This window comes from Lepidochelys kempii, chromosome 5 (assembly GCF_965140285.1).
Source record: "Lepidochelys kempii isolate rLepKem1 chromosome 5, rLepKem1.hap1, whole genome shotgun sequence".
Classification (NCBI taxonomy): domain Eukaryota; kingdom Metazoa; phylum Chordata; order Testudines; family Cheloniidae; genus Lepidochelys; species Lepidochelys kempii.
The window spans coordinates 133409103-133423717 of NC_136384.1; the positions used below are offsets into that span (position 1 = coordinate 133409103).

General features: G+C 43.7%; 1 protein-coding gene across 3 annotated transcripts in view; it reads left to right on the top strand.

Annotated features, from left to right (window-relative positions):
- The window catches only part of TMEM38B (transmembrane protein 38B), a 50840-nt gene that overhangs the window by 9373 nt on the left and 26852 nt on the right, over positions 1–14615 (top strand). The window contains exons 2-3 of one of the 3 annotated variants that reach the window (XM_073345988.1): positions 10669–10747; positions 11066–11222. In XM_073345988.1, the coding sequence (XP_073202089.1) occupies positions 11077–11222 (146 nt within the window). In that variant the 5' untranslated portion in view covers positions 10669–10747; positions 11066–11076. Of the gene's footprint in view, positions 1–6888; positions 7096–10668; positions 10748–11065; positions 11223–14615 lie in introns of those variants that run through there. The other 2 variants (XM_073345986.1, XM_073345987.2) reach the window with 2 other exon arrangements.

A 14615-nucleotide genomic window follows, 5' to 3' on the forward strand; every position in this document is an offset into this window, starting at 1 on the left:
GGCTGTAGCCCACGAAAGCTTATGCTAAAATAAATTTGTTAGTCTCTAAGGTGCCACAAGTACTCCTGTTCACTTTACCAAATGTAGTTTAGGGCTTACAAGAGGAGGAAGGGGAAAAACAAAACTTGATTTTAATTCAAAAATATTTAGAAGCTGCAATGGAAATTGTAGACTGATTTAAAAAGGTAAAATGTGGAAGGAAGTTGTGGTAATTGGGATGGGTTGGACCCCCTTTCTGGGATGACAGCTGATGTACTGGGGTTTCACTGAGCCCCTTCTGATCCACCAGCCTGGATTCCTTCTCTCTGTTGTGTTGAATTAGGCTCTCCGGTCTCTTGCAGCATGCACACACAGTTAGGGCCACACACAGCTGCAGACATAGACTGAAGTGAGCTCTGTGAGAGGATTCACCAAGCACTCACATGCACACCCCCTTTGGGGAATAAACCCAAAATAAAGCGGTCTTGCGCTGTATAGAAAGATCTGTACAGGGCAAGCTCATAAAAATTGCCCGTCTCCCTCAATGTGAAGAGAGAGATGCACAACTTCTTGCCCCCACCCAGTTAAAAATTGCACAAACTGGGTTTAATAAACAGAACAAATTTATTAACTATAAAAGGCAGATTTTAAGTGATTATAAGGGATAACAAACAGAACAAAGCAGATTACTGAGCAAATATAAGAAAACATGCATACTAAGCTTAAGATCATAGAGACTGGCTCACTGATGAAGTGAGCTGTAGCTCACGAAAGCTTATGCTCTAATAAATTGGTTAGTCTCTAAGGTGCCACAAGTACTCCTTTTCTTTTTGCGAATACAGACTAACACGGCTGTTACTCTGAAACCTGGTTTCAAGAAGTCATTTTTCACCCTAAATGTTATTTTAGGCAAGTTGCAGAGTTTCTGTAGCTTGGAGTTCCAGTTATTTCTTCTTACAGACTGGACCCCTTTCTCAATCTGTACTCACCCCTCCCTTTCCCCTCAGGTTAGTTCCTTTGTCCCTTCATCCCTTCAGGTACTTTCAGCAGTACTTCTTGGGTAGGCAGTGGAGGAGAGTCTAGATTAACCCCCTCGCCAGCCTTAAAAAGGATTTACCTAAGGTGGGAAACTTTTGTTTAATCCCCATCCCTCTACAGGGGAAAAGCACCAGCAGTGTTCAAGGTGGTATTTTGGTCAGGTGATCTTATCACCTGACCTTGCAGTGTCAAAGCAACTGTGAAACCAGATTTATTTGCAGTGTCCACAGGAAGGAACTCCAGGCAGATGGGAGATCCACATCTTCAAAGACTCATTGTCTTTTTCTAATGGCCCAGTAAGTCTGATTGCTTACTGTCTGGTCGGCGTTTCCCCAAGTACACACAGTTGTAATTGTTATATAGTCAGTATTCCTAACTTTAAATACAGAAATGATACATGCATACAAATTGGATATTCATAGTAAATCATAACCTTTCCAATGATATCTTACACGAGTCATCTTGCATAAAGTATATCTTAGTTATGCCATATTCATATCATAGCCATATTTCTATAAAGAATATGGGGTGTAACGTTAGTCATTTCATCTGTCCAGTTCAGCAAAGCAATGTTTTGAATAGTAACTTGAAAGTACGTTTGAATCCTGACCATCTGAGACTTGCTGAGAGTGAGATTAGTCTCCCCCTCATCCCAAAAATATACTCTCTTCTTCCTCTCTCCCTCCCATCCCCCAGTAGTCAGATACACATTTAAGTTGGATCACCCTCTGAAAAATGTCAGAACAGTGTTAGTCTCCCATATCCCTGCAGACAAATTATGTACATATAGTTGCATGGAAAGCAATTTTAAAACTTTCTCCATGAATGCTCATGCATCTGTATAGGGAAGATTTCAGGATCTGAAGGTGGGATTAAATTTTTGCCTCCCTTCTCTACAAACTAGGAAAGGGGGGGAGAATACTTTAGTGTGTAATAGGGGGCAGTAGTCCCAACATTTCAGTCTGAGAGAGTGCAGTGCATGAATGCCCTTAACTTGATTACAAAAATGGGACAGGATGGGAGTGATTGTTTTTGTCATTTTAGGGCTAATGTGACTAAACCAAGGTGTGAGCTGGCAATGCTTCAAAGTAGAATTGATAAAAATCCATAAGTCTTTCTAGCAATCAAAAAGTTATTTTATCACATCCGTAGATATGCAGGGTGCTTATCTCCATACACGTGTTGATCCTTTTAATCAAAGATGCTTTCATCATTTTCCCTGTTAGTTACATACTTGCAATATCAAGAATTTCCATTAAGCCCAGTAGCCATATCTGGAGTATTTCTCAAACTACTGTCCTTAGGCTGGCTGCCATTATGATACAGAATATAGCTGTCAGAACTGGATTATTGACCTGGGAACCATCTCTCACTCAGGAGTTGTAGTAATCAGAGTAATTTATTGTATCATAATCTGGGACTAATAATCAAGAGTTTAACACTGTCTACTGATATACATTTAAGCCTTTTTTTAAATACAAAACTAGGCAAAGCCATTATAGAGCAAAAGTACAATAATAAGAGTAAATCCAATATCCATAAATGAATGGAGCTAGGCTGTTATCAGTGGTGGCAGATGACAGAACAAGAAGTAATGGTCTCAAGTTGCGGTGGGGGAAGTCTAGGTTGGATAGTAGGAAACACTATTTCATTAGGAGGGTGGTGTGAAGCATTGGAATGAGTTACCTAGGGAGGTGGTGGAATCTCCATCCTTAGAGGTTTTCAAGGCCTGGCTTGACAAAGCCCTGGCTGGGATGATTTAGTGGGTGTTTAGTGGGTGTTGCCCCTGCTTTGAGCAGGGGATTGGACTAGATGACCTCCTGAGGTCTCTTCCAACCCTAATAGTCTATGATTCTATCAGCTGAATCTCTTGTTATGATGTGTAGACCTGCTGTGGGTATGAGTTCATACCAAATGAGCTCTATTTTTAAGGAGAAACAAATTTATGGTCTGGGCAATATCAGTGTTTAAAGCAAGTATTCCAAAACTGACCACAGATTTACGTGGTGGATGTTTTCTAGGTGCAGGATGTAGGGCAAGTATAGCCGTCTTCAGAAAAAAGAATGAGGTGTACTTGTGGCATCTTAGAGACTAATACATTTATTTGGGCATAAGCTTTCTTGGGCTAAAACCCACTTCATTAGATGCATGCAGTGGAAAATACAGTAGGAAGATGTATATGTACAGAGAACTTGAAAAAATGGGTGTTGCCATACCAACTCTAACAAGACTAATCAATTAAAGTGGGCTATTATCAGCAGGAGGAAAAAAAACGTTTGTACTGATAATCAGGATGGCTCATTTCAAACAGTTGACAAGAAGGTGTGAGTAGCAGTAGTGGAAAAATTAGCATGGGGAAATAGTTTTTAATTTGTGTAATGACTCATCCACTCCGTCTTTATTCAAGCCTAATTTAATGGTGTCCAGTTTGCAAATTAATTCCAGTTCTGCAGTTTCTCGTTGGAGTCTGTTTTTTAAGTTTTTTTGGTTGAAGAATTGCGACTTTTAGGTCTGTAATTGAGTGTCCAGGGCAGTTGAAGTGTTCTCCAACTGGTTTTTGAATGTTATAATTCTTGGTGTCTGATTTGCGTCCATTTAGTCTTTTGTGTAGAGACTGTCCAGTTTGGCCAGTGTACATGGCAGAGGGGCATTGCTGGCACATATCGGTAGGCGTGCAGGTGAACGAGCCCCTGATGATGTGGCTGATGTGATTAGGTTCTATAATGGTATCCCTTGAATAGATATGTGGACACAGTTGGCAACGGGCTTTGTTGCAAGGATAGGTTCCTGGGTTAGTGTTTTTGTTGTGTGGTGTGTGGTTGCTGGTGAGTATTTGCTTCAGGCTGGGGGGGCTGTCTGTATGCAAGGACTGGCCTGTCTACCAAGATCTGTGAGAGTGAGGGATAGGTTGTAGATCCTTGATGATGTGCTAGAGAGGTTTGAGTTGGGGGCTGAAGGTGATGGCTGGTGGCATTCTGTTACTTTCTTTGTTGGGCCTGTCCTGTAGTAGGTGACTTCTGGGTACTCTTCTGGCTCTGTCAATCTGTTCCTTCACTTCAGCAGGTGGGTATTATAGTTTTAAGAACACTTGATAGCGATCTTGTGTTTGTCTTTGAGGGATTGGAGCAAATGCAGTCACATCTTCGAGCTTGGCTGTAGGTGATGGATCATATGATGTGGTTTGGATGAAAGCTGAAGGCATGTAGATAAGTATAGCGGTCAGTAGGTTTCCGGTATAGGGTGGTGGTTATGTGACCATCACTTATTAGCACTGTAGTGTCCTGGAAGTGGATCTCTTGTGTGGACTGGTCCAGGCTGAGGTTGATGGTGGGGTGGAAATTGTTGAAATCATGGTGGAATTCCTCAAGGGCTTCTTTTCCATGGGTCCAGATGATGAAGATGTCATCAATGTAGCGCAAGTAGAGTAGGAGCGTCACTACATTGATGACATCTTCATCATCTAGATCCATGGAAAAGAAGCCCTTGAGGAATTCCTCCATGATTTCTAGTGCATGCCATGAATTCTAACAGTACAAGAAATACTAGTTCAGACAAACTGTTCTGTAGTCTCCTATACAAATGAAGCTTTGTTTCCCTCAGGGTTTTAGGAAAGTTTGGGAGTAAATGACTTCGAAAGTGCGAAATTATGTAGTAGGGTGGAGAGGATTCCATCGCTGCTTCTTTTTCTGTTGAATGTAGCTATCATTTTTCCCTCTCCAGGCCTCCTTTATTCCAAATGTACTTTTAGGTTAGATGCCGTTCTGAACAAACTGTTGTATGGTAGGTTGTGTTTATCAGATCACTTTCATTGTTGAAGTGTGAACACCTGTCACTGCAGCTGATCTTTCTGCTTTGTCTTGTCGCATGTTTTTTCTTCTCTGCAACCTTTTTGTCTTTTCCACTTTGCATTTTTTTCTCCCTCTCCCTGCTGCTTATTTTGCTTCGGGATGTCTGTAGGATCAGCAACTAAAAGTGCATCTCTGTCAGTTTCTCATTGCAGTTCATGCTGTCTTGAAAGTGATATAGCTAGCTGGTGGTCTGTCACCCGTTGTGCATCTATATAGGCTGCAGGCAGACAACTGGTTGGGAAGAGTGATTTGGTGTTAACTATATGTGTGTAGACTTGGCAGACACTAGCTCTGTGTTTGTGAGAATGGGGGGAGATTGGTGAATGCTTTCTAGGGTTTACTTGAGCTAAAGGCTGTGAATTTAATGGGGCTTATGGGAGCAAAATAGGTTTCACATGCTGTTTTATGCTTTGGAAGTGGCAGACTTTAAGAACAGAAGAACCACCATACTGGATCAGACCAATGATCCATCTAGCTCAGTATCCTGTCTTCTGACAGTGGCAAGTGCCAGGTGCTTCAGAGGGAATGAACAGAACAGGCAAACATTGAGTGATCCATCTCCTGTTGTCCATTCTCAGCATCTGCAGTCAGAGTCTAGGGACACCTAGAGCATGGGGTTGCAGCCCTGCCAGCGTGGCTAATACCCATTGATGGACCTATCCTCCATGAACTTATTCTTTTTCAAACCCTGGTATAGTTCTGGCCTTTACAACATCCCCTGCAACGAGTTCCACAAGGTGACCATATGTTGTGTGAAGCAGTTTCCTTTTGTTTGTTATAAACCTGCTGCCTATTAATTTCATTGGGTGACTCCTGGTTCTTGTGTTATGTGAAGGAGTAAATAATACTTCCTTATCTACTTTCTCCACACCATTCATGAGTGATAGAGGTCTATAAAATCTCCCCTTAGTCATCTCTCTTCCAAGCTGAAAATTCCTAGTCTTATTAATCTCTCCTCATGTGGAAGCTGTTCCATACCCTTAATAATTTTTGTTGCCCTTCTCTGTACTTTTTCCAATTATAATATGCTGTATCTTTTTTGAGATGGGACCACCAGAACTAACTTCAGTAGATTAAGGATTCCTTTATTAGGAAAGCCTCTCTTAAGCCTGCACCACTCAGATGTCCGGCATTCCAGGATCTGGAAGAAAAACTCCATTACTTCAGTAGTTTGGGAAGTATCAGGAGAGGGAAATGATGGTATGCAGTCATTAAAATGTTGATGTTACCAGATTACTGGTCCCTGAATATTTCAGCTTCTGGAAGAGAGGTTGGGAGACTATTTTATAAGAGTATCAACACCTAAGTTAATGTGCTTTGGAGTACGTCTACAGTACAAAATTATTTAGAAATTATTCTATTCGAATTTTTGGAAGCTATTTTATACATTCAGTCTTCTGTGTCCCCACTAAAGCACGTGAATTCAGCAGATTGCGTCCGGAGTACCAAGGCTAGCATTGAATGTCAGAGCGGTGCACTGTGGGTAGCTATCCCACAGTTCCTGCAGTCCCCGCCGCCCATTGAAATTCTGGGTTAAGCTCCCAGTGCATGATGGGGCAAAATCATTCTTGCGGGTGTTTCTGGGTGTGTGTCGTCAGAAAGCTACGGCAGACAATCGTTTTGCACCTTTTTGGCGTGCAGACACCATACTGCTTTCAGCAGATGGTGCACCGCTGCTCTCCTGCTACTATGAGTCCACCTCTCCAACTCAGCTGTGCTCGGCCATCGTGAGCCGAGCAGCACAGCTTCTGTCACCAACTCTGCTCTCCCGCTATTGCTACGCTTCCGAGCTTCTCCATGTTGTCTGTCCTGGGCTCCCACCTCCATGAAAGCCACACAAGACAACCCTTTTCAGCCGTTGTTTGGCTACTGTGAACCGAACAGCACAGCTTCTGCTGCCACTCTGCTCTCCTATGTTTCATGCCCTTTTTCCAGGATTACCCGTGCAGGCGCCATAGCCATGGAGCCCGATCAGATCTCCGCTGCAGTTTTGACCATTGTAAATACCTTGCGCATTATCCAGCAGTATGTGCAGTACCTGCAAAACCGGGCGAGGAATCGACGACAGCGCCATTACTATACTGATGAGGACATGGACACAGACGTTTCTAGAAGCACGGCATGCGGCGATTGGGAGATCATGGTGCTGTTGGGCCAGGTTCATGCTGTGGAATGCCGATTCTGGGCCCGGGAAACAAACGCAGACTGGTGGGACCACATGGTGTTGCAGGTATGGGATGATTCCCAGTGACTGAGAAACTTTCGTATGCATAGGGCCACTTTCATGGAACTTAGTGACTTGCTGTCCCCTGCCCTGAAGCGCAAAGACACTAAAACGAGAGCAGCCCTCACAGTTGAGAAGCAAATGGCCATAGCCCTGTGGAAGCTTGCAACGCGCAACAGCTAGCCAGACAACAGGGTGATTAGAAGAGCGCAGCAGGGCGTGCTGCACATCAGAGAAGCTTTGAAAGCCAGTTTCATGACTGGCCAGGGTACGGTGTGAGAGTTGTTTGTTTCTCTTAGTTACCTGCATATATATATATATATAAAGGAAATAAAGTCACAATTGTTTAAAAACCATTCTTTATTATTTGTTGCATAAAACATTGAGAGAAATCAGAAGCTAGATGGGGGAGGGGGAGTATTGGTTTAGGGGGGTGGAGGAGGAGGGAAGGACAAGTCCAGAAACCAAATCAAAATTTAGGATATGCCAGCTTTCTGCTGCTTGTGCAATCCTCTGGGGTTGACTGTGTGGGTCCCCGTATCCTGCCCCCACCATGTTCTTGGGCGTCTGGGTGAGGAGGCTATGGAACTTGGGGAGGAGGGAGGGTGGTTATTCAGGGGCTGCAGGGCAGTCTGTGGTCTTGCTGCCTTTCCTGCATTAGATCCACCATACGGCGGAGCATGTCAGTTTGTTCCCGCATGAGCTTGACCATAGCATCCTGCCTGCTCTCATCACAAGCATCCCTCCTGTCTTCGTATTCATGTAACGCTTTAAGCGACTCCGCAATTGTTTGCCTCCACGCATTCAACTGGGCCCTATCAGTGCAGGAGGACTGCATGAGCCCAGCAAACATGTTCTCCGAAGTTCATTTTTTCCGCCTTCTAATCTGGACCAGCCCCTGGGACAGAGTGGATAGGGGCCGCATTGAAACATTTGCACCTGCTGCAGGAGGAGAAAAAGGGAGAGTAGTATTTTAAAAGATACATATTAGAGAACAAAGGGGACACTGTTTCTCAGTGAAACAGGCAATTCATAGTACACAGCACATATTCTTTCTGTACAAGGTCTCATTTTGCCTCCTATACTGAAGTGCCTACCACTTTGGTGTGAGTAAGCCATCACATGCGCCAGGCAACAGAATTCAGCTTGCAGGCAGCGGCCACGCAACAGAATTCAGCTTGCAGGCAGCCCGTGGGCTCTCTGGGAAGATTGCTTCATACAACACCCTGCCCCCCCCCCCCCCACTGCGGGGCTCTGATGACGGTCTGAGCAGGGATGAGCCCTGTAAACTAAACGTGAACAGCCCAGCATGGCTGGGTTTCCCCCCACTGCATGGCTCCGATCAAGCTCTCACTCACCAGAAGTGCCTTCTCCAGGGTCATGGTCTGGGAGCATGCTTTGGGAGTAGGGGGAGGCTATTGGCTCCAGCGTTAAGAATAGTTCCTAGCTAGGGGGCAGAACTGATTCTCCACTTGCCATCTGTGCACTGTTGTTGTCCTCTTCCTCTTCGTCCTCCAAAAACTCACCCTCCTCGCTCCGTGCTACTCTCCTCCCCCCCACCCCCTTGCAAGTGTCCACGGGACAATGGTGGGGTAGTGGTGTCGTCACCCCCCCCCCCCCCCCGTAATTGCTTGCAGCTCGTGGTAGAAGCGGCATGTATGGGGCTGTGACCCAGAGCCCCCGTTCACCTCCCTGGCTTTTTAGTATGCTTGCCTGAGCTCCTTGATTGATGTATGACACTGTTCTGTGTCCCTGGAGTAGCCTCTTTCTGTCATGGCCCTGGAGATTTTAGCATATGTAGTTGCATTCCTTTTTTCAGAGCGTAGTCTGCCATAACAGATACATCTCCCCAATATGCAGTGAGATCCAGTACCTCCTGTTCGGACCATGCTGGAGCTCGTCCACAAATCCGGGACTGCATGGTTGCCTGTGATGGTGGACTGTGCTGATGGTCACCTGTGCTGATGGTGACCAAACAGGAAATTCAAAAGTTCCCGGGGCTTTTACTACCTACCTGGCTAGTGCGTCGGCGTTCAGAGCGTTGTCCAGAGCGGTCACAAGGGAGCATTCTGGGATAGCCCCTGGAGGCTGGTTTGGTCGTGTGGACGGAACCAGTTTTATTTAGAGGTAACTCGGCTAATTCCACATACTGTAGTCCAGGCCTTAGTGTCTTGTTTCAGCAGGCATTCTTGATGCTTCAAGATCTGCCTTGCACTTTGGTGCTGGGTAACTTTTTTGTCTTGTCATACACCCATTGTCTTCAGGGCGCATAAAGGATGCTGCTCATGGTTTTGAATTATGACAGTGAACTATATCTGTGAAGCAACCATGTTGGTGGTTGTGGTATCTCCCTTTAGTAGACCGTGTTGTGCAGGAATGTTACATTTGCTTGCAAATGTCATCTTAGCCACTAAAGAAATGTATGCAGTCATCATAAGAGGTTCCTAATTGCTTTTATGATGTCTGGATTAAACTAGTATGTCTGGCTCTGTGAGGTTTGAAGACATATCAGACCTTTTTATGTTTGACCTGGCAAGAGGGCAAATTAAGTTTAATTTTGTTTCCATTGAAGCTGCTCGTAGAACCAATCTAGGTCATCATAAAAGGAGGCATAAAGTTATTTAGTTTAGTCGTGACAAGAATTCAATGAGGAATTAATGAATGGCCTATTTTACCTAGGCAATTTGGTGACATGATGCCAAATGATATTCAGTGTAGTTAAGTGCAGGGTGGTTCATGTTGAAAGTAATAATTTGAACTAATCTCAGTAATAAGCTCTAAATGAGCTCTAGCTACTCATGAAAAAAGATCTTTGTCACTGTGAATAGTCCAGTGAAAACATCTGCACCATGCTCAGCAGGAGGCAGAAAAACAGGCAATGTTAGGTTGTATTAAGTGATTATAGTATATATTGAAAATATTCAGATCCAATTATATAAATTACTGGTGTGTATTGTTCAGTTCTGGTCACCTCATTTTAAAAAGTATATAATTAGAACTGGTTGAAAATGCAAAACCGTGTCAAGATTTGAAATGTCATCAAAATGTAACTTTGGAAAATTTGGCCAGCTCTAGATATATCAGAAATACAAAGGGTCTGGGAGGGAGAGGCAGGAATGACAATGATTAGAGGCATTGCAAGGTTTCTCAGTTTTAAACTATATAGTTCATAGACGAGATGAATGCGAGGATATCAGATATAAAAGAATAAATGACGTATAAAAGGGCAGTCATTTTTATCCATTATAATAGAATAAGGGGACACACAAAAGGCTTTGAAAGATTTTAAACTGACTAAACCCCTTTTATGCAACATCGAATTAACCTATGGAACTTGTGGATGCAAGATGCTTGTGAAGCCAAGGATTAGCTATTAAAATGAATAGTAACATCCAGAGTAATGTTAAATAGGGTAAATATTTTTAAGGGTTAACTTTTCTTTCACCTTTCCCTGAAACATCTGTTACTAGCCACTGAAAGACTAGATATCAGGCGAGATGGATCACAGGACTTAATATACTAGGTCAGTCCAGTGTTACTGTAAGTGTCTCAATTTTCTGTTTCATTTGCACGGTGAAGATACTACCCCTTGTAAAGTGCTTTGGGATCTTCTTGTGAAAGGCACTGCTGAGTACAGTACAGAGCTTTGTTATTGCTGGTAGGTTTCATAGCAATATTTTGACAATCAAGGTCTCATGCACAGGTGTTTCTCTTTTCCTGATCTTTCCTTAGCAGGTTTGCCTTTTGGAGGGGATTGATGTGTAGAATTTTGCAGCATTGTTCATAATATTACCTGCTATTCAGTGCTTATCTTCAATGATGTGTAAGCTTATCAAACAAACCAAGCCCGTGTCAAAATTATTTGAATGTTACTGATATTTTTAAAAAGTTTTAAAATTTGGTATGTTTGATACCTTCTTACTTGTCTTTTACAAATGTCATTTTCAGGTTGCCTTTTTACTTTGTTTTATTTCAGGAGCAGTGGAAATGTCACGCCAGAGTCCGATTGCATGTTGGTTTAGTGCAATGCTTTACTGCTTTGGTGGGTCTGTTCTGTCTTCCTTGATGCTTGCAGAGCCTCCTGTAGGGTTCCTTGCAAACAGCACTAATGTCTTCCTGGCATCTTCAGTCTGGTAAGCATGCACACGAGTATAAAATAAGTACATTTGTTTTTAGTATTAGTAAAATCATACTTGTATTGTGTGCACACTTATAAAGTGTCGTGTCTATGCAACTGCTAGAGCGCCACCGATAGTAAGCGACAGTGTGGTAACGGTAGCAAAAATCCTCCCTAGGTACAAAGTCCCTGCTGTGGACACAGTCAGAGAGGCTTCAGAGTTAACGCTGATTGGAATTAATGGAAGCATCTTGCCTCTCTTGAGGGGGCAAGATTATCTTTCTTTCTCTGTCTTTGGAAGGCCCTCTCATGTAGGGCCATTAATTTGACTTAGGCGTTTTCTTTTTATTATTGGCAAGTGGGTCAGTGGATAAGTCAGTCTCTTCAAAGTTTTGTAAAGAAACTAGAGGGGTAAGTTTGTCCAAAGCAGTGTTTATTATCATTACTTTTAAGAAGTAAGCTAATTTCTAGAAAGATGAGACATGAGGCCTGTCTATGTTTAAAGGATTTTGAGGTAGCTATTGGACATCCAGATTAAACCAAGAGGTAGGTGCTTTCTGCTGCTAGAAAGTAGGGTTTGCTGGGACTGATTTCATCCCCTCTCCTTCAGCTTGTGCGTCCTGGCAGTGATCTGCTTTGTTTACTGCCAGATCCCAGCTTGACTTTATGAAACTAACAGGAGACGTGAGTCATTTTGGGAACGAAGGTGAGGGAAAAATTTACATGGACATCGGCAGCAAGTTTAATGGGAAGGCAGATAAGAAAGAGGCTGTGAATTGGCTTGCTGCGGGAAAGGGTTAGGTTCCAGAGCTTGGGATTGAAGGGTGAAGGAGATCTTGTTTTGTTCCTAAGGGTCTGTCAATGCTGCAAAAAAGTATTAACTCAGGTTAGCTTGCTCGGATTAAAATAGCATTGAAGACATGGAAAATTAGGTTTTAATTTGGTTAACAGCTCAAATTAAAGCCTATAGGGAAGTCTGGGGTTGAATTTAAGCTGCTAACTCAAGTTAAAAGCAGAGTTGCTGTGTCTTACTGCTATTTTAACCCAAGTTCATTAATGAGAGTTAGCTAACCAAAGTTAAGAATGTACCTTTTATTTGTGGTATACCCAAAGAGTGGCTGCTGGGAGGAAGGCAGAGTTCCAGCAGAGAGGGGAGAGCAGAGGATGTATTCTTCTTTAGTATTTCAGTTCAGAACCTGATTCCTCAGTTTTCCAATAGTTAACCTATATTGTATATCTAAATTGCTGTGAGATGCATCGTTATCAGATATGGGGTTTGAACCATTTTGTTGCTGAGGAATGCAGACCTTACTGGACCACTTTCAAGAAAGAAAAAAAAAAAGTATCCTTTTACTTGTTTGGATTTTTGCAAAAGCTAAACCTTAACTTATAGCATCAATTTCTGTTCCTTAAAAACCTCTACCCCAATATAACTCGGTCCTCAGGAGACAAAAATATCTCACCACGTTATAGGTGAGACAGTGTTATATCGAACTTGCTTCCCCCCCCTGTTCCTTGTTCCCTGACCGCCCCCTCCAGAGACCCCCTACTCAACCCCCCTGCTCCCTGTCCCCTGACTGCTCCGATCCCTATCCACACCCCTGCCCCCTGACAGGCACTCACCGGCAGTGGCGGGAAGCAGAGCAACATGGCCCGAGCCTGCTCCACCCTGCTACCTCCCATCCATGGTGCTCCGCTTCCCACCGCTAGTGGGTGCGGGGGTTGGGGAAAGGATGCCCCCTGTACTCACCGGCGGCGGGAAGCGGAGCACTGTGGCTGGGAGCTGGAGGAGTGGAGAGGGCTGGGGCCAGGCTACTCTGCTTCTGCCGGTGAGTGCAGGGGGGGATCCCTTCTCCCAAGCCCCCTCCCCCAAGCAACATAGCTGGGGCTGGGCTGAGGGAAGCGGAGCGGGCTGCTCCTGGCCCCCTGCTAATCCCCTGGGCCACTCTGGGACTGCGGGGCCCCCCAAAAGTGCCCCCCCACAGTTCCTGCCTCCCAGACCGGGAGTGGAGGAGAGCCCCTGACCCAACCCCCCCGGCCCGGCACCCTTAACACGCTGCTCAGAGCAGCATGTCGGAGCTTTACTGCGTTGCACGCGAACCTGCGTTATATCGGGTCGCGTTATATCTGGGTAGAGGTGTAGTTGACATTGCAGACAATCAGCAAAATACACTTAATCTTCTGGGGATCTAATGCAAGTTTCATTTAAACTTTGGAACAAGAAATGGATTGGAACCTTTCACAAATTATAAAATGGCACTAGTTACTTTAAATGGCACTGACCCCCTCCCCACCCCCCCCAGTTGGTAAGGCAACTTCCATCTTTTCATGTGCTATAATATATGTTCTGCTTACTGTATTTTTCACTCCATGCATCTGATGAAGTGGGTTTTAGCCCATGAAAGCTTATGCCCAAATAAATTTTTAGTCTTCAAGGTACCACAAGGACTCCTAGTTTTTGCTGATACAGACTAACATGGCTACCCCTCTGAAACCTTTAAGAAAAGTGCACTTTCTAAATGTATTTTTTTTTTAAACAAAACTTGGAAAGCACAATATTTGTATATGGAAATGATAAACTGCTACTGGACAGCAAAAATTTAAATCCTAATCCTATTTTCTGGAGAACTTGAAAAACTTGTGACTATTTAGAGTCTGATTTAATTAACATGGTCTGGCTACTTCACAACCAAAGAGCCAGATGACCCTTGGAATCAATTTAATGGGGTTTGTGTTGGCTTCTGAGACTTTTTTGTTTTGTTTACCCTTGGCTTTCTTTAATTACCATACGATGTAGTGAAACTTTGTCCCATATACCTACTTGTGGTAAATGAGGCTTTTTAAAAGCAAAATCATCCAAAGCACAGGACTTGGTGGTGATGGGGGACTTCAACTACCCAGACATCTGTTGGGAACATAATACAGCAGGGCACAGATTGTCCAAGTTCTTGGAATGTATTGGAGGTAACTTTTTATTTCAGAAGATGGAGAAAGCAACAAGGGGAGAGATTGTTCTAGATTTGATTTTGACAAATAGGGAGGAACTGGTTGAGAATTTGAAAGTGGAAGGCAGTTTAGCAGATTATGAAATGGTAGACTTCATGATCCTAAGGAATGGTAGGAGGGAAAACAGTACAATAAAGATAATGGATTTCAAGAAGGCAGACTTTTGCAAACTTGGAGTTGGTAGTTAAGATTGCATGGGAAGCAAGTTCAAGGGGAAAACAGTTTGAGAGAGTTGGCCCTTTTCAGAGAGACAGTTTGCTCTTGTGCCCTTAGCAATGTCTCACTGCGTAGAAAAGGAAGTCTGGCAAGAGACCACCCTGGCTTAGCCAGGAGATCTTCAATGATCTGAAACTCAAAAAGAGTCCAACAAAAAGTGGAAACAAGGTCAAATTACAAAATCAGA